The 23601-nt window shown below is 44.4% G+C and overlaps 2 protein-coding genes across 2 annotated transcripts in view; both read right to left on the bottom strand.

The window, feature by feature from the left end:
* Window positions 1-23601, bottom strand: part of LOC306818935 (protein NLRC3-like) — a 112037-nt gene that overhangs the window by 67749 nt on the left and 20687 nt on the right. The gene's annotated exons all lie outside the window — the stretch shown is intronic.
* Window positions 1036-7945, bottom strand: LOC306818949 (uncharacterized protein). The gene is made up of 2 exons (XM_079336701.1): window positions 7606-7945; window positions 1036-3618 (listed from the first exon to the last, which is right to left on the bottom strand). The coding sequence occupies exons 1-2, from the start codon at window positions 7775-7777 to the stop codon at window positions 2168-2170; spliced, it is 1623 nt and encodes a 540-aa protein (XP_079192827.1). The 5' UTR covers window positions 7778-7945; the 3' UTR covers window positions 1036-2167.

The following is a 23601-nucleotide window of genomic DNA, read 5'->3' as shown; positions in this document are numbered from 1 at the left end:
TGTGATTTTAATGTGATTTTAACATGTAAAGCACTTTGTGCTACTTTTAAAGTATGAAAAGCGCTTTATAAATAAAGATTGATTTGATTTCAGTACATTTTTTTTTACTTTGTGTTGTTTATACTTTACAATGTTTGAATGTTTGTAATGCTTCTTGTACTTTATCATTTAAATGTTTGCTTTGTTTCCTTTAACTGTTTTTGCACCAAAACACCAAGACAAATTCCTGTGTATTGTACTTGGCAAAAAAAAAAAAAAAAAAAATGAGTCTGATGAAAAACAATACACACACATTTTGATTTTCTAAATAGAACATAAAATGAGTGTCAAAGTCTTTGTGTATTTAGAAAAGCACTGTATAAAATAAATTTAAATTCTTAACAAAAGTAAATGAATTAAATTGTCTGAACTCATCCAGTTTCTTCTAGAAATGTAAACATGGCTTTCCATCCTCATTTAACACGAGTCATTATTTCAACCCCACCTTTTCTCAGCTCTTCATTTAGCTTTTCTCTTTGGGATTGAAATCTCTGACAGGGTAAAGAACATGTTCTCTCGTCCCTTGCTCCTGTCCACCATCACACAAACCTGTCTGATGTTATCCTATTACGTGCTGAACTGTTTCCTGTATGCATAATAATTATGTTCCTCTACCATCATTTATACACACCAAGTGACTTTCAATAGACTCTTTCAAAAGTTCTTCTATTATTTCCCTGTTTGCGTCGCTTTTCTTTGCTCCCCACAATGTGCTGTGTGAGTTGTCTATGTTCCATATTTCAGATCTCTTTTATTTTGAAACGTCATATCAGTTTGTCTCGTGATTTCCTGATTTCAAGCAAGCATCCACCGCTAGGATGTAGCGTCTATTTCCGGCTCAGGTTGAGATGGATGCAAGTAGAATATGATATTCCCCCGGCTTCAGCAGGGGAGGGGGAAACGTGTCAGTCCTGCTGACCTGTAAGCCTTTGGGAATGGAGCTTACCACAACGCCAAAATGTCCTTGACGTGCAGAAATGGCTGACTCAGTCAAAAAAGGATTTCAAAAGATTTATTTAAAAGGTTAAACATCCGACACTGTTCTTTTTCTTAAAACTCAAAATCAATAAAGTTAAATGAAAAAGAAAAGTAAAAAATAAGATTTCAAAGTTTAACACACAGTTTAGTGTGTGAACTCCTCTGTGTGAGTGATTTAAACAAAGAGGTGCCTTCGAGGGCACTGAGGTGTCATACAGCATCTGAACTCTCAAAAGCAATTGAGGTCACATCACCTGTATCAAAGTTCAAACTGAGGCGTCTTACATTCACACGAGCAAGTTGGTTTGTGGTTTTGCTTTTCTCGCAGGTGCAAAGGCACCTAACGAATGCATGCATGCATGATGAATGGAACATGTAAAAGCACTTAGGATTATATGATATATGAGTTAAATGATACATGGATTGAAGGGTCATAGAAGAAATAAACTCAAAAATAATAAAACGAATTCAACGATTGCATAACACTTTCTGATCTGTAACAGACAGAATAAAGTAGACACAAGATTACGGTTTACATAAGAAGAATCCGTAGGTCAAACACAACAAATGAAAGAATTCACACGTTTAAGACAAAATGTCAAAACTTGAAAACTGAAAACCAAGAACAACTCCAACAAACAGACAACCGGACAAGATGGTTTAGCACCAGCTGTTTCAAGGACAGTTACTGGCAGAGTCTGCTCAGACCTCCCCTTTATTCTCATGTTGGAGATTTGGATTTCTTTACGTCAGAAAGAAACAGAACCCCTCAGGGAAAACTGGCAGAAAAGTTTCAGGTTCACACCAGAAACCAAGAGTCATTTGCTGAGCTTGTGAGAAGGTATTCTTATTGTCTTCAAAAGGCAACGGTTCTTAAACTTCTCTTGTTCTCTGAAAGGGTTAATTTGGTATCTGGGTTAATGCCACTGCAAAGTTAAGAGGGCATTCAAAGAGACGTCACAGTGGAGATCTCTCTCTCTCTCTTTTTCCTCTCTCTGGTTAACTACAGAGTATCCAGACCTGCGACCTGTATTCAAGGGGTACAGAGCTAAAGCGATCAATCGTTGAGTAGTTTGTTTCAAATGCTGATGGTAAAGGTGGAAAACATACCTCGCAGCCTGGTGAGCTGGGATACATGTGAAGGATAAAATTAGACTTTTTTAGCTTCCTCCTGTTTGTGAACTTCACTGTGTTTCTTCAGAATCCCCTTCTGTCTAAATCTGTTTCCACACTCAGAGCAGCTGAAGGGTTTCTCTCCACTATGAATGAACATGTGTGAGGCCAGATGTTGTCTTCGTTTAAATCTTTTACCACACTCAGAGCAGCTAAAGGGTTTCTCTCCACTATGAATGAACATGTGTGAGGCCAGATGTTGACTTTGTTTAAAACTTTTACCACACTCGGAACAGCTGAAGGGTTTCTCACCACTGTGAACTAACATGTGTGTGGCCAGACTGCCTATCCAGGTAAATCTTTTACCACACTCGGAACAGCTGAAGGGTTTCTCTCCACTGTGAACTAACATGTGTCGGGTCAGATGTCCTCTTTGAATAAATCCTTTGCCACACTCAGAGCAGCTGAAGGGTTTCTCTCCACTATGAACTAACATGTGTGCGGCCAGACTGCTTCTATGAACAAAACTTTTACCACACTCGGAGCAGCTGAAGGGTTTCTCTCCACTGTGAATTAACATGTGTCGGGTCAGATGTCCTCTTTGAATAAATCCTTTACCACACTCAGAGCAGCTGAAGGGTTTCTCTCCACTATGAACTAACATGTGTGCGGCCAGACCGCTTCTATGAACAAAACTTTTGCCACACTCAGAGCAGCTGAAGGGTTTCTCTCCACTATGAACTAACAAGTGTGCAGCCAGACTGCATCTATATGTAAAACTTCTATCACACTCCGAGCAGCTGAAGAGTTTCTCTCCACTGTGAACTAACATGTGTGCGGTCAGAGTCTGTTTTCTGTTAAACCTTTTACCACACTCAGAGCACCTATGTTGTCTCTTTCCAGTCTCTAGTGTCTTATTTTTCAACTTTAATTCTGACAGATCGTCTCTTGTCTCTTGCCAATCATCACTCTGATCAGTCTCAACCTCAGTTTCAGGTTCATCAGAGTCTTCAGTCTTGACCTCAGTCTCTGGTTCATCAGAGTCTTCAGTCTTGACCTCAGTCTCTGGTTCATCAGAGTCTTCAGTCTCGACTTCAGTATCTGGTTCATCGGAGTCTTCAGTCTTGACCTCAGTCTCTGGTTCATCAGAGTCTTCAGACTTGACCTCAGTCTCTGGTTGTAAACGTCTCTCTGGATCTGAGTCCCTCTCAGGTTCTGCTCCTCCACAGTCCTCTCCATCAGCTCCTGTTTCCATCTGTTCAGTTTGTCTCTGATGAAGCTGTGAGGACCGAGGTTTCTCTTCATCTTCTTCACTCTTCACAGAGACAGGAGTGGTGTCAGCCTCCTCCATTCCTTGAAGCTGACTGATCCACACTTCCTCATGTTCTTCTTTAATGTGTTGGGGCTTAGTGTCCTCCTGGTCCAGAATGTGGCTCCACTCCTGCTCAGGTGGAAGCTCTTCTTTACACACCAACAGCTGCTGGACATCTGCAGGACAAAGTAAAAAAACATTAGCATATATAAGTATGTTAGTAATTTATTCACCAATTTGAACAAATTCATCATTGTTTAGAAAAGTCTCTTCAGGGATGAATTGTAGGACATAATTCAAATTAAAGGAAAAGGTCTTTCTCATTATTCAAATAAACTCAAAAAACAAATGTAGGGGCATAGGAAAGTGACGTCAGACTTGAGTTTCCAGACAGAACGCACAACACATCCAGTACAATAGGTGGGGTGGTGCATCTTAAACGCTGGTACAAACTTTAGCTCCCATTGTGATACAAATGGCGATCTGCGTGGACCTTTCCAAAGCACACTGAACTTCCAGCGAGTCTGACGCAGCAACTCTATAACCAGAGCTGCCAAGTCTCACGCATGACACCACGACACTATTTCTGAGTGAGAGTCACTCAATTAAGCATCTCTCGTCCTCACATTCCTCCTATTTCACACAGTAAGAGTCAAAAAAGTACCTTTTTCTGTTTCCCCCCTTTAATATCTTGCCTCACCTGTTTCTTGCTGTACTTGGTGCCATACTTTGCCTATGACTGGCTTACCCAGACAGAACCATAACCAGTGGTTAACTTGTAAACCCTGAGGTCTCGGCCAAAGACTGTAAACATTAAGATCCCAACACACTGAGAGAGAGAGTGCTGTTCTGGCAATGCAGGCGAAGACAATACATCACAGAACACTTAAAAACATGCACAGAGCATCGGGCACAGCAGTCACAACAAAAATCAACTGAAGAGAAACATAGACTTGCAGTGTGCATCTTTCTCATGTTTGTTTTCACTTAAGAAAAAGTAATTCTATAATGGCAATGTCGCTGTGCAAATTCACAGGCTATATGAGTAATTTATTCACCAATTTGTGTGCTCAACTCAAAGGGATTAAAGCAGTCTGTTGATGTGATTTGGACATTTAAATCCATTCATTTTATACAATCTAAAAAGGAAAATAAGATAAACCACTATGTCTATCGCAATTAACTGGAAAAATGAAGCCACTGAGGTGACAAAAAATACTGTAATATGTAAAATACGTTTGTAATTTTTATTAACCAAAATAAAAAGTAACTTGTGAGGAATTGCATTAACTCATAATCAACCTCATTCGCATTGAACACCATGTTCCTGCTGCTAATGTTCCCATTTTTTCCCCCATCATAACCATCAGACCCCCCCACCCCCAGCATCAGATAGGGAAAACAAGTCAAACGATACCCACGCAACCTCTCCTTACTTTTCTAAGCACATACTTGGCCTACTCTTTGAACTCTATGCAGATGTATACAAAAGTAAACAAGTGTTTAAGTTGTGCTCTATGTTTACTGTGCATCTTACTACATATATCAGCAAGTCTAAGAACGATGTACCAGCGCAGCCCAACTTAAATATATTCCCCACCACTTTGATTGGGGACAGAAGACGGAGCTTCAGGCCAAACTAGTATGATCTTCATCCATGGCTCGAGTATTCTGCTGTAATGGACTCTACATGTTGCTTTGCATGTAGACATTTCAGTACACCAAATGCCCCAGACACTGTTTTTGTTTCACCACCTGGGTTTCGAAACTGGAAAAAAACAGCAACTACGAGAGATGCAGGGTTTTCAGTTTATGCAAAGTCTGAACGACACAAGTGTGCAATGATACCATGGAGGGATAATCAAAGAGCAGTTAAAACTGATGCAACATTAGCAGATCTCCTTGACAAAGAACATGCTAAACAAGCACAAGAAAATCAGGCATACATTAAAACAATTGTGAAAGTGCTATAACTTACAGCTACACAAAACATACATGGCAGAACAAGAGAGCTGCAACATTTAAGCGACACACGTTGGGCATGCCGATTTCCAGCCCTATGCAATATTATGAACACTGCACCTGTCCTGAAACGACTACTGCAACAGATTGTTCAAGAACATCATGGTGAAAAAAAACTGTTGAGGCCCGTGATCTTCTACTTCCAATTGACTTTGAATTTGTTGTGCACCTAGTGACCATGCGTAAGTTGTTTGGGGAGACAAAGCTACAGTCTGACATGTTACAGTCAGAAAGTGTTGATCTGGCAAGAGCTGTTGACTTAGTGAATGTCTTAGTCCAGACATTGAAAGACCACAGGCAAGTCTTTGATAAGTTGTGGGATGAAGTATTGGATATTTGTGAGCAGTGTGATTCTGCTCCATCAGTGTCAAAACGTCAGACAATGCCAAGCCCTAGACTCAGTGGCTAATGCACACTAAGCACTGTTGGTCAGAGGGAGGCAGAACGTGAGAAAGATGTGTTTCACACATCATTTTTCTATCCTGTAATTGATAACATGCTAAGTGAGTTGAACAGACATTTCTCCAATACCAAATGTGAACTCATGACAAACATACAGCCTCTCAACCCCCAGAGTGATGGCTTTGTCTCTTCGTTTGACTGTTTGTATAATGCAAGCATTGATGATTCAAAGCATGAGCTCCATCAGTTCAACAGAGTTTTGAACAGAAAAATACAGAGTGGGGAAGTTAAAGCCATGCAGTGCACTTGAGCTGGTTTGTTGAACCATACAGAGAAGTTTTCTTTGAGCTCTTTAGACCCTTCCTGTCAACGCAGTTTCTCCACTCAGAAACAGATGAAAACCTTCCTGTGGTCCACCACTACTGATAGGAGACTCCGTGATCTTGGTGTCCTGAGCAAAGAGTCCAGAAGGACCAAGGCTCTGGAGCTTCATGTGTTTGTGCACCGTGTTGCCAAACAACACAATCCTGTTGCTGTAATGTAGTGTATACTACAACACACACATCAATTAACACATTGTATTTGTACCCTGTACTGTATTTTTCATTTCATGAGGTTCATCAATGTAACACAGTTCCTTTCACACTGAATCTAATAAAATGAATATTAAAAGGCACACTGTTGTACCCTGGTGTTCACATTGTTGGCAGACCTCATTTGTACCTAATACTGTATTTTTTTTAACTCTCTTGCACTGTCCCCCTCTCTTGAACAAAACATATTTTATAATATTTTGATGATTTAGGACATGAGCTCCATCAATTTAAGAGTTGTGGACATAAATATACGGAGTTGTAACATTAAAACTCTTGTAAAAATGAAATGTTTATGATTTTAAAGTAAAACGAAATGCATAATATTTAAATGTAATTTATAGAGCTATCACTTTGACGAGTTAATTAGATGTATCAATTACACCACAAATTAACACGTTATAAAAAAATTGACGCAAGATTAATTATAGCACACTTGAATAAAAAATTCACTGCACATTTAAACCAGAAACCATAGACTGTAAGAAAGGCACATTTCAAACTTGGCCCATTGAAGGACCCGTACTTGTCAGTGGCACGCCTCTTCATACATGCCTTGCTAGCCAAACCAAACAGGACTGAGGTGAAAATGTTGTGTCCATTCACTCTGCTGGAGGACAGAGATCGGTTCATTTAAAAAGTCAAAAGGGTGGAGACAGCGAGAAAGACGAAAGACAGCTAGGTCACTGTGAGTCTGCAAAGACCCAGGTTCTACATTTCCCCGATAAAAGATTTGAGGAAAGAAACGAGACACGGAATTGTTAATGACTTTGTTTAAGTCTGTATTTCTCTGCTGCGCACAGCCCTCTTTGAAACAAAGCTTAACTGAGTAATAAAGAGTCACGTGTCAGTGACAGAGGAGATTCATTGCTGAATGTCTTTCATTGTTGGTTTTGTTTGTTTGTTTTTCTCCTTTGTGGAATATATTAGTTAGCGGTTAGCTGCTATCATGTGATGCTATTACAGCTATTGGCATCCGGCTTACACGTCGCCTACAAAACAGGGCACGGGTGGCTGTGGAAACACATACGAGACCAGGTTTAATCGAACCGAACTGTACTGAGCCGGACCAGACTGCTGTGTGGATACAGGGCTTAAAGGCTCTGCTCTCTGAAACACGTTTCCAGCAGTGCAAAGAAAACCTACCTGCTCTGTGCAGCTTGATTTCAGGTGTTAAAATCACACCCAGCAGTTTTCTTTGTCGGTGGAGCTCCTCTTCGTATCCACATGTTGTTGTTGTTTGTCCTGATGTATCTCTGAAAACCGCAGCGAGCAGCCGCCGTCTGAAGAGCTCTTTAAGATCCTGAAACCCGGACATCTGACCCAAAACATCCAAGACTGACGGGAGGAAAACTCAACTCAACGTTACTGTGATTACCTACAACCTTAAAGACACACGCGCACACTAACACAACCCCGGAAACTACACACATACGGGCTATCTGTGAAAGAGCCGGAAATAGACGCTACATCCTAGCGATGGGCGCTCGCTTGAAAACAGGAAATAACAAGACAATCTGATATGACGTTTCAAAATAAAAGCGATAGGAAATATGGAATATACACTTCAAGGCCTTTTTCAGATGAAATTAAATCAGCTGTTTGCAAAGAATAATTTTAGTTCAAACTTTCGGTTCACCACATCACAGACAATCTGATGTGGAATTTAAAAAAGAAAAAACGTGAAAATCACTTAGATTTCAGAGTGAATAATTACATTGTTGTGAGGTGTAATGGGGGGAGGAGGATGTGCAACATTTATTAAGGAAATATACCATTCAGAGTGGTGAGTAAAGGGAGGGAAGAAGAATTCTTTGTCATAGAAATGTGGATGGATTTAGGACAGATTACTATCATCAGTTATTATAATTCATGCCAAAAACTAGATCTCAACTAATGAAAGCAAATACAGGGACAGGCTGAAGGCTGAGGTTTGAAACAATGACAAATGTAAATATAAAGTAAATATAAAGTCTGGGTTACATTTAGAGAAGGAACTGGACTAGTTCAGACAATTTAATTACTTAATTACTTATTTACTTTTGTTTGTTAATAATAATTATACATTTATTGGATATAGTGCTTGTCTAAATACACAATGAGTTCAACACTCATATTTTATTTTGTTCTATTTAGAAAATTAAAATGTGGGTGTATTTTTTTTTAATCAGAATTTTTTTATTGCCATTTATTTTTATTGCAAGTAAATTTACACATACAAGGAATTTGTCTTTGTGTTTTGGTGCAACAACAGTTAAAGGAAACATAGCAAACATAGCAAACACTTAAATAGTAAAGTATAAAAAGCATTACAAACAAGGACGTACCTAATGTTGAGTGCTGTTTAAGGAGCTTCAGCAGCAAAAATCCACTATAGAGCTATTCTATGTTGAGCCAGAGGACATTGAGGCAATGGACGTGCATGTGCCATCTCAGCTGCAGACATTTTGTGGCTATATGAAAATTCATCAGGTAATGGTTTTCAGTTCTCTCCCAACATATAATTTCTGATATTAATTTCATACTATGAATGATTTTTATTTTTTTCAGATCATCTCTGAAAAGCCAAGTCAAATGTCTTGGAGGATCCTGAGCTGTTTCTGCTTAGTACCTAATGCCTGTAAATGCTTCAGTCCAGAAACAGTGCTGTTTCAACCATGGGAAAGCACTTGCCCCTCAACCAGCACATTGCTTCCTGACAAATCCCACAATTTAGGTCTGCACAAAATTCTGGACTTACATGAGGGGTTCATTGGTCAGTGGTGTGCAGTCAACTACGATTGAGATGTGTACCCTGGCATCATACAATATGTTGATGGTTAGAGCAGTGCTCTTGTTAAAACAATGAGCTGCACAGGCAACAATCGATTCTTTTGGCCATCAAGAGATGACATCATCTGATACCAACCTGTGGATGTAATAGGCCTTATCCCTGAGCCTTTACCAGTCAAAACGTCACATGGAGATTGAAGCGTCAGTCTGGCAAAAATTGGTTGAAACCCTATATTGAACATATGTGCACCACACACACGCACGCAATCACACACATGCAGGGACAGAATTTTGAATAATCTACTATAAAGTAGGACACAAAAAGTACAAGGTACAGCTAGATTATAAATCAACAACTCATCATCTGAGAGACCAATTAGAATTTTTAAAATCTTTGTCAACTAATTGCTGTGATTTTGATTAGCATTTATTACTGTAAACAAATTTCCATTGTCTATAATTTGATTTGTTAAAGCACAGTTTGTTCTTAAGAATCTTTTACAATGAATTCATGAAATTAAGATTACCCTTTTATTGCCTGAACCTATTATTTTATTCACACTTTGCATTTCAACAGAAATATTTCAAATAACTATGTTTACTGTTTTCAAATTAAGAGTTTCTTCATGATGTCCCGGACTCCGCCGCTTAGCTTGAACAATTCACATGCTACCGTTCGGACAGAATCCTTTTTAAAGGAGGAAAGAAGAAAGGTGGTGGGGTCTGTGTTTACATCAGTGATGCCTGTTGTCGGGAGGATTTTGACCATGCAAATCTCAAGACGGTTTTACCCCACTTCCATCAACACATGAACTTCCCCACAAAAGAAGGTAACACCTTAGACATGATTTACACATCTGTTAAAGGTGCTTACAAGGCGTCACCCCTCCCCCACATTGGCCACTCTGACCACATCAGTGTAATGCTAATGCCAGCTTACAGACCCAGGGTTAAAGTCAGCAAACCGGTTCTGAAGCAGGTATGTGTGTGGCCAGAGGGGGCTTCTGTTGCACTACAGGACTGCTTTGAAACCACATACTGGGAGATGTTTAAGCAGGCAGCCACCTACAACAACCACACAGACATTGAGGAGTACTCTGACACTGTTACCTCCTACATCAGCAAATGCATTGATGATGTCACCACCACCAGAACCATCACCACCCGGGCTAACCAGAAGCCATGGCTTACAGGAGAGGTACGCGGGCTACTGAGGGCCAGGAACATCGCCTTCAGAGCTGGGGATGCAGTCGGCCTGAGAACAGCGAGGGCCAACCTGTCCCGTGGCATCAGGAAAGCTAAACATAGCTACTCACTTAAAGTAACCAGACACTTCAAGGACAGCAGAGACACGCATAGCCTGTGGCGTGGTATCCAGACCATCACGGACTACAAACCCAAACCACAGACCTGTGACAACACTTCTCTGCTGAACGACCTAAACAGCTTCTTTGCCAGGTTTGAAGCAAACAGTATCATGCCCGCACAGAAGACCACCCTCCTCCCCACGACCAGACCCTGTGCCTGACTGCAGCCAGCGTGAAGAGAACCTTCTCCAACATCAACACCCGCAAGGCTGCAGGTCCAGGCAACATCCCTGGCCGTGTGCTGAAGGACTGTGCAGAGGAGCTCAAAGATGTCTTCACAGACATTTTCAACACTTCTCTGAGGCAGACTGTTGTTCCAACATGCTTCAAAACGACCACCATTATACCCATTCCAAAGAAGCCATCACCATCCACTCTCAATGACTATAGACCCGTTCCACTGACCCCCATCATCATGAAGTGCTTTGAAAGATTAGTCATGGCCAACATCAAATCCTCCCTTCCCTCCACCCTGGACCCCTACCAATTTGCATACCGGGGAAACAGATCAACCGAGGATGCAATCTGCTCTGCTCTTCACCCAGCCCTCACCCACCTGGACTCCAAAAACTCATACGTCAGAATGCTGTTCATAGACTTCAGTTCAGCATTCAACACCATCATCCCTCAGCAGCTGTTTGGCAAACTGGACCAGCTGGGGCTCAGCACTTCCCTGTGCAACTGGCTGCTGGACTTCCTCAGCAAGAGGCCTCAGACTGTGCGGGTTGGCGGCAACGCATCTAAAACCACCATCCTGAGCACCGGAGGCCCCGAGGCTGTCTGCTCAGCCCCCTGCTCTTCACGCTGCTGACCCACGACTGCACTCCATCCTTCAGCAGCAACCACATTGTGAAGTTCGCGGACGACACAACAGTGGTCGGTTTCATCTCCAACAACGATGAGACGCACTACAGGATGGAGGTGGGCCAACTGGCCACGTGGTGCAAAGACAACAACCTCTTCCTGAATACCGACAAGACCAAGGAGGTTGTTGTCGACTTCCGGAGGGCCCCCACTCCCAAACCCCCCCGACCATCGACGGTGCTGCTGTGGAGAGAGTGAGCAGCACCAAGTTCCTGGGGGTCCACATCAGTGAGGATCTCTCCTGGAAAGCCAACACCACATCACTGGCCAAGAAGTCCCAGCAGCGCCTCTACTTTCTCCGTAAGCTGAAGAGAGCACGAGCACCCCCACCCATCATGTGCTCCTTCTACAGAGGCACCATCGAGAGAATCCTGACCAGCTGCATCACTGTGTGGCTGGGGAGCTGCACTGCTGCCAACCACAAGACCCTGCAGCGCACAGTGAAGGCGGCTGAATGGATCATCGGTGTCCCGCTCTCCTCTCTTCTGGACCTCTACGGCACCCGCCTCACCCGCAAAGCAACCCGCATTGTGAGTGACCCCACCCACCCCTCACACAGCCTCTTCAGCCTCCTGCCATCGGGGAGACGGTACCGCAGCCTGCGGGCCGGCTCTACCAGACTGAGAAACAGCTTCTTCCACCAAGCTGTCAGGAAGCTGAACTCTCTCCCCTCTCTCCCCTTTCTCCCTTCCCTCCCCTCCCTCCCCTCCGTCCCCATGAACACTGAACATTGGAACCTCTTCCTGTTTGAACACTGAAACAGAACCCTGGTCACTTATTGCACACTGCACACATGCACAAGTTTCACCTTTCTTATAATCTTGTTCTATACTCCATTTTATTTAACTTAATACTTTTGCACATTTAGGTTTATTAATGTAAATATTATTTATCTTTTTTACCTCTTTTTTACCTTGTTTTATTTTATTTACCTTTTTCTTATCTACATTGCACCGTGGGGAGGGGGGAAACGTAATTTCGATTTCACTGTATGTCTGACATATTTTGGAATTGACAAATAAAGAACCTTGAACCTTGAACCTTGACAGTATGATCTGAAAACGTTTTTCAAATGACTGAAGCAGTTTTTTTAAAGCCTGATCAGGAGGACTCCCAGAGGATCCAAAAACCCTCCACAACAACTCCACCGTCACGCTCCATACTCTTCTTCTAAACTGCACGAGGCTTTAACATGTTTTTTTTTTAATGTGTGATTTAACAGTGAGGTGTTTTACTGTGTGAAGCTGTCGGATAAAGCTGGATCTGTAAAGTGTGATCTGATGTTATTTCATTCAAACCATCTTTTGTGTGTCAGTGATTGTCCTGACTGTCGACCTAATCTGTGCTAAGACTTGTGTATATAGGACTCTAATAAAGAGATGAACACAACACATGCAGAAAGTGATAAATACAGAAAAGGATGAGGAATTTGTTTCTCGAGAAAGTTCAGTCAGGAAGACTATATTTTGCAGCTGTTGAAGCCATGACTTTGATTTATGTTCCTTCAATGATTTCAGTCTACAACCATCAGTTACTGACTCTGTAACCTCTGAGGAGAATCTAGAGTTCATTTCCTGACACATGAAGCACATGGTCTGTGTTGGATCAGCAGCAGCTGAAGATCAGAGAAGATGTGATGAAGCCTGGATTACATTCATGAAGTCATCCTGCATTAAAGCTGCAGAGAGGAAACGTCACAGCTCGAAGGATGTGAACATGCTCCTCAGCTCGCTCCAAAGTCCAGGCGCTTTCTTTTTTTCTCTCTGTGTGTGTCTTTAATCTAAAATCCAACAGCATTACCTTCAAATGCAATGGCTTCCTTGAGGTGAACTTCTGAAGTCTGGCTGGTTTGAACTTGTCTTTGGGACAGAGGGAGCAGTGGACCTGGCTGCAGCATGTCGTGCAGCGTTCCACTGCAGGCTTTCCACCTCACTGAATGATCCAATGATGCATCTAAAGAGGATATAAAATGCATTCTGTTACATGAACTTCAATTCAAATGAATGTATACAGCCTGCAGACGTAGATTGTCTTTCCTTACAGGTAAAATGGACACTTACAGCAGGTAGTGTACATGAGGCCTTACGTATGTAGAAGAAGAAATAATGACTATGACACTACGGGTTCAAGTCCGGCGTTCAAAAACATAGTGAAGTGAAAGTGAAAGAAGACACTTGAGTCATTCAGTATGTTATGTTAGAAAGAGCATTGACTAGTATCAACAATAAAAGTAGTGATGGTGCAGAAGCCTGCTGTTTCTCTGTCATTTCACTTCCTATTCCTTTTGTTTATATGCTTTAGTACACAACAGAGGTGGACAAACACACATTTCAATTGTGCCATAAAGTCCTGACACCTTGTGATCCCACTTGTGCACTTCAACAGGTGACATCATGAATGAGCTGGTCGACCTCTGGGAAAACATCATGGTGTGCTGCTGCATCGTGTCGGTAGCTTGGCTGTCTCACATATCACGTTTGTGAGTTCAGAAAGAAACGTTTGCAACAACAGAGTTTACAACAATGTTTTATAACGCTGCAAACACATACATGCCAACAGTGACTTTACCTTATGCACTAAAAAGTTACTAATCACTGACAACTTCAAGTGTTGATACTAACCGCTTTGGTGAAAGTGAACGTTGATTTAAAACGACAACCCAAACCGACATCATGTCACATCCGGTAATCTGCATCATTAATGACTCCTGTATTGATGAAGAACACAAGAAAGCATGGATTTACTTTCTGTTCAGAAGCAAAATCAGTAACTCACCGCTGCATATGTCCACTCGCTGCTCTTCGTCCAATCAAAAAGCAGGTGAAAATGTCCTTTCAAGTTGTCACTTCCTCGTCGTATTTTGCGCTTCATATCAGTTAACACAGCTCTGAGGGAGAAACTGTGCAGACATGTGGCTCTTTGTTACATAACACAATCCAGCTGTGTTTCAGAGCAGGCTGTGTGCGGCCAGGAGAAATACAGACGAATAAACAATCAGCTGTTTAAACACAGCCGGGATTTTTAATGCTGCTGTCTTACGGGACCAATCAACAGACTGCAGTGTTTAGCTCCACCTTTAACCCCGGCTGATGGACACCTCTCTCTCTCTCTCTCTCTCTCTCTCTCTCTCTCTCTCTCTCTCTCTCTCTCTCTCTCTCTCTCTCTCTCTCTCTCTCTCTCTCTCTCTCTCTCTCTCTCTCTCTCTCTCTCTCTCTCTCTCTCTCTCTCTCTCCTGTACCCTTTATAACAAGTTTAATTCTTAAAAAAAAAAAAAAAAGGTTTGATTGAATCTTTCTTGAACCATCATTACAGAAAAGGCGGTACTTTTCATCTGATTTAAAGCCAGATACTGCTTCCTGACAGTGACTTCGCCCACTGACACATCTCCTGCCCACCCTCTGTAAAGTAATGCTCTCAGTGGTTCAATTCAGCTTTGTGTAACTTTATGTCTTTCAAGTAGCAGGAACTGAGCCATCAACTGGAGGAGTTTGATATCAGCATGGTAAACATTCAAACTTCTCCCTGTGAAGATGGAAGAAGAAGAAGAAGAAGAGAAACCTCAGTCCTCACAGCTTCATGAAAACCAAACTGAAGAGAGCAGAGACACACAGCATATAAAAACAGAAGCTGATGGAGAGGACTGTGGAGGAGCAGAACCAGACAGAGACTTTCATCCAGACAGTCATTTACAGCCACAAACTTTTCACTTGCCAATAATTCAGCTGTTCAGTGTGTAAAATAAGTTGTTCTTCTCGAGCAGCTGTTGTGGTACACATGAGGACCCACATGAGAGAAACCCTTCAACTGTTCAATTTGTGGTCAAACATTTGCACGAAATGGAGATCTGAAGTCCCACATGGCAGTTCACACAGGAGAGAAACCATTTAGTTGTCCAGTTTTTTAGTAAAAGTTTTGCATGAAATGAGGATCCGAAGTCCCACACGGCAGTTCACATGGGAGAGAAACCATTTAGTTGTTCAGTTTGTGGTAAAACATCTGCACTAAAAGGACAGCTTAGGGGACACTTGGTAGTTCACACAGGAGAGAAACCATTTAGTTATTCTGTTTGCGGTAAAAGATTTGCACAGAATGGAGATCTGAAGTCCACATGGCGGTTCACACAGGAGAGAAACTGTTTTGTTGTTCAGTTTGTGGTAAAAGATTTGCATGTAATGGAACTCTGAGGCTCAGGCCCACCCCTCCCTAAACGCAGAACACGCGTTGTGCGTAGGGCCCCGCGATCCATGGGGGGCCCCATTTTGCGCAAGTGAATTGAATTTCCTCAGGATCAATAAAGGATGATCATTCTCTGCAAATGCACAAAGGGTGCGCGTGAATTTTGCTGAGAGGCGCGCGTAGAGCACCGCCACCAAGTCAGCCTGAGGCAGGAGAGAGAGAAAAAAAAGAGTCGCAATGATTGAAAGCCCGCTGATTGGTCAGATGGGCCGGCAGGCAGTTTTTTTGCAGGCTTCCAAATGTCAATATGATTCGGGAGCTAGCAAAAGAAGGAAAAAGTCCAAACAAGAAGAGGCTCGTGCTTCACTTGAAGGTGGGTATGTTGTTGAAATAAAAAAGAAAAAAACTTAGTCACATATAAACATAAACTGCTGGCATGTCTGCTCGTGCTAATCATGAGACAGAAGAGATGATAATTGTGTCTAGATGTGGACTGGAGATGACATTTTCAAGTGGCCCTGATGACCATTTAGTAAATGTCTTGTTAACTGAATATATTCAGCTTTATTGAAAAAAACGGAGTTTTTAATTGACCAGTTGGTGGTCATATGTTGGCTCAGGTTTATAGCCTATCAATCTATGTTTTTAATAGAAGTATAAAAGTGTAGAAATGTAGAACCTAAGTACAACATGTGAAAATAAGTACATACAATATTTAAATGTAGAAATATCATCAAATTCAATCATATTATTATTAGTTGTAATCATATTTGCATTGATTGCAATTTAATTTTGTGAGGTTAGTATTTAAAATCATTTCAGTGTGTTGTTTACCATTAAAACCAAAAACAAATCTATAAAGTTCTTGTTCCACTGTGGATAGAGACTCTTCATTTGAATCGTTATTAATTGTAATTTATTATTATTATTATTATTATTATTATTATGTTATTGGAAGGGGGGGCCCAAAATAAAATCCTGCTTAGGGCCCCCACTTGGCCAGGGGCGGCCCTGCTGAGGCTCCACTTGGTAGTTCACACGGGAGAAAAACCATTTTGTTATTCAGTTTGAAGTAAAAGATTTGCATGACATGACGATCCAAAGTCCCACATGTCAGTTCACACAGGAGAGAAACCATTTAGTTGTTCAGTTTGTGGTAAAACATCTGCACTAAAAAGTCAGTTGAGGGGACACTTGGCGGTTCACACAGGAGAGTAACCATGTTGTTGTTCAGTTTGTGGTAAAACATCTGCGCTAAAAGGACAGCTGAGAGGACACTTGGCAGTTCACACAGGAGAGAAACCATTTAGTTGTCAAGTGTGTAGTAAAAGATTTGCATGAAATGAAGATTCAAAGTCCTACATGGCAGTTCACATAGGAGGGAAACCACTGAGTTGTTCAGTTTGTGGTAAAAGATTTCCCTGGAATGGAACTCTGAGGCTCCACTTGGTAGTTCACACAGGAGAAAAACCATTTAGTTGTTCAGTTTGTGGTAAAAGATTTCCCTGGAATGGAACTCTGAGGCTCCACTTGGTAGTTCACATGGGAGAAAAACATGAAGATCCGAAGTCCCACATGTCAGTTTACACAGGAGAGAAACCATTTAGTTGTTCAGTTTGAGGTAAAACATCTGCACTAAAAGGACAGCTGAGAGGACACTTGGCAGTTCACACAGGAGAGAAACCATTTAGTTGTCAAGTGTGTAGTAAAAGATTTGCATGAAATGAAGATTCACAGTCCTACATGGCAGTTCACATAGGAGGGAAACCATTTAGTTGTTCAGTTTGTGGTAAAACATCTGCACTAAAAGGACAGCCTAGGGGACACTTGGCGGTTCACACAGGAGAGAAACCATGTTGTTGTTCAGGTTGTAGTAAACATTTACACAAAAACGAACTGAGGCTCCATTTGGCAGTTCAGTTTTCAAGTTGTTTTCAAACTGTTTGTTTTGCTTTCTTCATAAAAAACACTGCACTTATGAAGAATAACACGAATAGGACCGTGACGTCGCCCGGCATGGCGGAGCCGGGGCCCCACCCTGGAGCCAGGCCTGGGGTTGGGGCCCGCAGGAGAGCGCCTGGTGGCCGGGACTCTGCCCGTGGGGCTCGGCCGGGCTCAGCCCGAAAGGACGACGCGGGCCCGTCCTCCTGTGGACCCACCATCCACAGAGGAAGCCGTAGGGGTCGGGTGCAGTGTGGATCGGGCGGCAGTCGACGGCGGGGGCCTCGGCGACCCGATCCCCGGACGCAGCTTCTGGCGTTCGGGACGTGGAACGTCACCTCACTGGGGGGGAAGGAGCCTGAGCTTGTGCAGGAGGTTGAGAGGTACCGGCTAGATATAGTCGGGCTCACCTCCACGCACTGCTTGGGCTCTGGAACCCAGCTCCTTGAGAGGGGCTGGACTCTCTACTTCTCTGGAGTTGCCCGCGGTGAGAGGCGGCGGGCTGGTGTGGGCTTGCTCATAGCCCCACAGCTCAGCCGCCAGGTGTTGGAGTTCACCCCGGTGAACGAGAGGGTCGTGTCCCTACGCCTTCGGGTAGGGGACAGGTCTCTGACAGTCGTTTCGGCCTACGGCCCGAACGGCAGTGTGGAGTACCCGGCCTTCTTGGAGTCCCTGGGAGGGGTGCTGGACAGTGCTCCGACTGGGGACTCCATTGTTCTACTGGGGGACTTCAATGCTCACGTGGGCAGCGACAGTGAGATCTGGAGTGGGGTGATTGGGAGGAACGGCCTCCCTGATCTGAACCTGAGTGGTGTTCTATTATTGGACTTCTGTGCTAGTCACAGTCTGTCTATAACAAACACCATGTTCGAGCACAGGGATGTTCATAAGTGCACGTGGCACCAGGACTCCCTAGGCCGGAGGTCGATGATAGACTTTGTGGTCGTGTCATCTGACCTCCGGCCGTGTGTCTCGGACACTCGGGTGAAGAGAGGGGCTGAGCTGTCAACTGATCACCACCTGGTGGTGAGTTGGATGCGCTGGCAGGGGAGGAAGCCGGTCAGACTCGGCAGGCCCAAACGTGTAGTGAGGGTCTGCTGGGAACGTCTGGCTGAACCCTCTGTTAGCGAGGTCTTCAACTCCCACCTCCGGACGAGCTTTTCACAGATCCCGGGGGAGGCTGGGTGCATTGAGTCCGAGTGGACCATGTTCTCCACCTCCATTGTCAAAGCAGCTGCTCTGAGCTGTGGTCGCAGGGTTTCTGGTGCCTGTCGTGGCGGCAATCCCCGAACCCGGTGGTGGACACCGGAAGTAAGGGAGGCCGTCAAGCTGAAGAAGGAGTCCTATCGGGCGTTGGTAGCGCATAGGACTCCTGAGGCAGCTGACGGGTACCGGCAGGCCAGGCGTTCTGCAGCCCGGGCGGTCGTGGAGGCAAAAACTCGGGCCTGGGAGGAGTTCGGGGAGGCCATGGAGGAGGACTTTCGGTCGGCCTCGAGGAAATTCTGGCAAACCGTCCGTCGCCTCAGGAGGGGGAAGCAGTGCTTCACCAACACTGTTTACAGTGGAGGTGGGGAGCTGCTGACCTCAACTGAGGATGTAGTCGGACGGTGGAAGGAATACTTCGAGGATCTCCTCAATCCCACTGTCACGTCTCCCACCAAGGGAGCAGAGGCTGAGTGCTCAGAGGTGGATTCGTCCATCACCCAAGCCGAAGTCACCGAGGTAGTTGGCAAGCTCCTTGGTGGCAAGGCTCCGGGGGTGGATGAGATTCACCCTGAGTATCTTAAGTCTCTGGATGTGCAGGGGCTGTCATGGTTGACACGTCTCTGTAACATCGCGTGGAGGTCGGGGACAGTGCCTCTGGACTGGCAGACCGGGGTGGTGGTCCCTCTTTTCAAGAAGGGGGACCGGAGGGTGTGTTCCAACTACCGGGGAATCACACTCCTCAGCCTCCCTGGGAAAGTCTATTCCAGGGTACTGGAGAGGAGGTTCCGGCTGTTAGTCGAACCTCGGATCCAAGAGGAACAATGCGGTTTTCGTCCTGGCCGTGGAACACTGGACCAGCTCTACACTCTCCAGCGGGCGCTCGAGGGTTCATGGGAGTTTGCCCAACCAGTCCACATGTGCTTTGTGGATTTGGAGAAGGCCTTCGACCGTGTCCCTCGCGGCGCCCTCTGGGGGGTGCTCCGTGAGTATGGGGTTCGGGGCCCTTTGCTAAGGGCGGTCCGGTCCTTGTACGACCGGAGCAGGAGTATGGTTCGCATTGCCGGTATTAAGTCGGACCTGTTCCCAGTGCGCGTTGGCCTCCGGCAGGGCTGCCCTTTGTCACCGGTTCTGTTCATTACTTTTATGGACAGAATTTCTAGGCGCAGTCAGGGGCCGGAGGGGGTCCGGTTCGGGGACCACAGGATCTCGTCTCTGCTTTTTGCAGATGATGTGGTCTTGTTGGCTCCATCGAGCTCGGACCTTCAGTGCGCACTGGGGCGGTTCGCTACCGAGTGTGAGGCGGCTGGGATGAGGATCAGCACCTCTAAATCTGAGGCCATGGTTCTCGACCGGAAAAAGGTGGTTTGCCCTCTTCGGGTCGGTGGGGAGTCTTTGCCCCAGGTGGAGGAGTTTAAGTATCTCGGGGTCTTGTTCACGAGTGGGGGGAAGATGGAGCGTGAGATCGACAGACGGATCGGTGCGGCGTCTGCAGTCATGCGGTCGCTGTATCGGTCCGTCGTGGTGAAGAAGGAGCTAAGCCGAAAGGCGAAGCTCTCGATTTACCGGTCGATCTTCGTTCCTACCCTCACCTATGGTCATGAGCTTTGGGTCAGGACCGAAAGAACGAGATCTCGGATACAAGCGGCCGAAATGGGCTTCCTCCGTAGGGTGGCTGGGCGCACCCTTAGAGATAGGGTGAGGAGCTCGGTCACCAGGGAGGAGCTCGGAGTAGAGCCGTTACTCCTCCACATCGAGAGGAGTCAGTTGAGGTGGTTCGGGCATCTGGTCCGGATGCCCCCTGGACGCCTCCCTAGGGAGGTATTCCGGGCATGTCCCTCCGGGAGGAGGCCTCGGGGTAGACCCAGGACACGCTGGAGAGACTATGTCTCTCGGCTGGCTTGGGAACGCCTTGGGGTCCCACCGGAAGAGCTGGAGGAGGTGTCTGGGGTGAGGGAAGTCTGGGTGTCTCTGCTTAGACTGCTGCCCCCGCGACCCGGCCCCGGATAAGCGGTAGAAAATGGATGGATGGATAAAAAACACTGTTCTAACATACAATAAACATTCTTGATTGCAATATTTTTTTGATTGTATTTTTTAAATTGGCAAGTTGTTAACGATATTTACTGACCCACTTACAGAGTGCTTTATGAAACATTTCAACTGTTAAAGAAATCCAACGAGAGCTGAGGTTATGATACCCACAAGCATCCAATAAGGATTGAAGTGTTCTCTGTGCAGTACAGGATTTGCTCAATAAATTGGAGATTTCAGGCGACCTTTGGCTGCACAGAAGAGAGACCAGTTAGATGTTCAGTTTGTGGCCAAAGATTTGCACGAGCTGAGACTGACACACTGAGCTTCTGTCTCTCTCTCTGTACGTCATTTTCTGCACGTCTCTGAATTTACATCCTCATCATACCACGTATCTTTCAAAGTTCAAAGGTCGAGCATGTCATGTTGGCACATTATAAACAATCCAAACAAGCACTAGAGATGCTACTCTGCATTAGAAGTTACGCTACACATGTTTCACATCATCACCATGTCCTCTCTTCTCCTGTCACTCAAACATCTCTGCTTCCTGTGACATCACTGCGCTCCTTATAGGTGTGTGTGTGTGTGTGTGTGTTTCTCACAGAGACAGATCTGGTGCTTGTGTTTTTTCTTTAGACTCTTGCCATTGTCGTCTTTTAAAGGGATACTTCACCCATATGCATTAAGCCTTGTATCATTAGAAACATGGTGGTATTTTGTAGTAGTTTTTAATGGTTGTGCATCCAGCCTCATTTTGCACTGAGACAGGAAAGCTTCTTATCTCTTTGTCTTAAAAGGAGCCTCCAATGACACAAAAAAATCCTCATTTTGCATCATCCGAGGCTGATTTGGTTAGCAGCTGTGAAAAGGCATTGCTAGTTGCTTTAGCAATTTATATCTTTTCATCCAGTTTACTTTGAACAAGCAAAGTGGAACACATTTAAAGGCCCGTCACATAACGACTTACCAGAGCCGGCCCAAACCCACTTGGTGCCCGAGGTGAGATTTGAGCTGCTGCCCCTTGAAGCCTGTTGCTACCAACTCCACCTCCAATCACAATATTCATGCACTTCTAAAAGACTGGCACACAGCTTGACCTTCTACAGCTCAGCTTTATTTCAAGCTGATATTCAATGGTAGGGTCAGTGTCACTGTCACACTCGTCTGACTCCTCCCCCACAAAGAGCGGGTAGCGAGCAGCGGTGTTGTGATGCGTCAGCTCGAGCAGGGAGCATGAAAATAAAATCTGTTTTCTTTGCTTCTATTACTGAACGAAAGCGTGAAAATGAGGTTCAATCAAACAACAGGAAGTAAGAGCCCAACTAGCAGGGAACATTCCCACAAGAACATCTGGAACATGTTTAAAGGACATGTTGAAGATGGTCATCATTCAACATCATGTCCCTACAATGTGAACTGTTAAAGGAAGATTAGGTCACATTTGACACAGCAGAAATCCAATATATGCTCTGAACATATCTGGGAGTCATGACTGTCTACAAGGAGTGACAGGCGAGTTGTCTGTGACGCTGCCTGAGTCGTATCTACGTCATGTTCACGTGGACGCGCTGGCTCCTCCCCTTCCTGTTTAAGTGAGGGAGGAGAGAAAAGAAGAAGAACAGACTGTCCTCACTGATTATCTGAATCTCATAGAAGCCTTTTGAGATCATTTCCTGCTAGCCCAACAATGCAGCCCAGAATACTAAACATGAGAGTGACCTTCTTATTTGATATCAATGAAAGTCATTAGTATCACTACATTCTTATCAGTAGTAACAAGAGCTCCATGTTCAGGAAGGAAATCAAGTCTCTGTCCATGTTGCTATGAGGAGCTCTACCTGAAATAAAGAGTGAAGGGTCCAAGATTAGCTTGATGTCCACAATGGGACTTCTTTCTTTTTGTACGTGTGTCGTTTATGTGACGGTGGATTTTAATGGCGTGGCTCTGCCGTGGTGAAAATGGACTACTAAGAAACGTTCCCCGGTGCCTTCTTAGCGGTGAAATAATCCGCTCCTACCAAGAGGTTGGAATTGAAATAAAAGGAAAAAATGCTAGCAGGCTAGGAGTAACAACAGTGAATGGTTGTCACATTGAGAAGGGTTGCTCTGGCTCACCTTCCTGTCCACTCCAACATCAACATGAATCCACAATAAGTATGATAGTACGACCAATGATGACTTGTTCCTGTTCAGATTCTTCATGCCTCGATCCCTGAGCTGAAGGAGCAGCAGAAACAGCTGTGCTGCAGGTGACACAGGTGAATCCACTCCCTCCTATCAGGCCTCTCAGAAGAGGAGGAGAGCTCATTGTTCACTTTGCTCTCCAAATCACACCTGTTTCCTCTTTCTTTGTCCAGCGCGTCCACAAGTGACTCACTGTTGAAGTTCATGAGTTCAGTGATTCACTTTGTTTGTGACGCTCAGGCAGACTTGTTGTTATTGTTGATGAAAACATCAGCCTGTGTTTAAGGATACATGTGTGCCTGTTTGGATGATGATGATTTACAAGGATCTTGTGAAGGATCTTTTCACTCATCCTTACTTCTTCAACGGTTGGATGGAAACGTTGCGGCAGCAAGGCATTGTGGGCCGGCATTATGTTGTCTTCTTTGTTAAAAGATGGTTGAATGTTTCCTGTGCTAAGAGGAGCTTATAAAAGAAGCTGTCTTATTATCAGTCTGATTCATGGTATAGCTGTATAGCTCTTCTTCCAATAGAAAGAAGAGAGAAACAGTTCAATGAGTGGGATAGACTAATATCACGGTACATATGGCGAGGGAAA

Source organism: Symphodus melops (genome assembly GCF_947650265.1).
Source record: "Symphodus melops genome assembly, chromosome: 23".
NCBI classification, from domain to species: Eukaryota; Metazoa; Chordata; class Actinopteri; order Labriformes; family Labridae; genus Symphodus; species Symphodus melops.
Note: the sequence above shows the minus strand (reverse complement) of the source record. Positions and strands in the feature narration are given on the sequence as shown.

Coding starts and splice junctions, on each gene's coding strand:
- LOC306818949 (XM_079336701.1), bottom strand. CDS start 7,777: ATGTCCGGGTTTCAGGATCTTAAAGAGCTCTTCAGACGGCGGCTGCTC. Junction 3,619..7,605: donor AATCAAGCTGCACAGAGCAG/GTAGGTTTTCTT, acceptor TTTGTCCTGCAG/ATGTCCAGCAGCTGTTGGTG.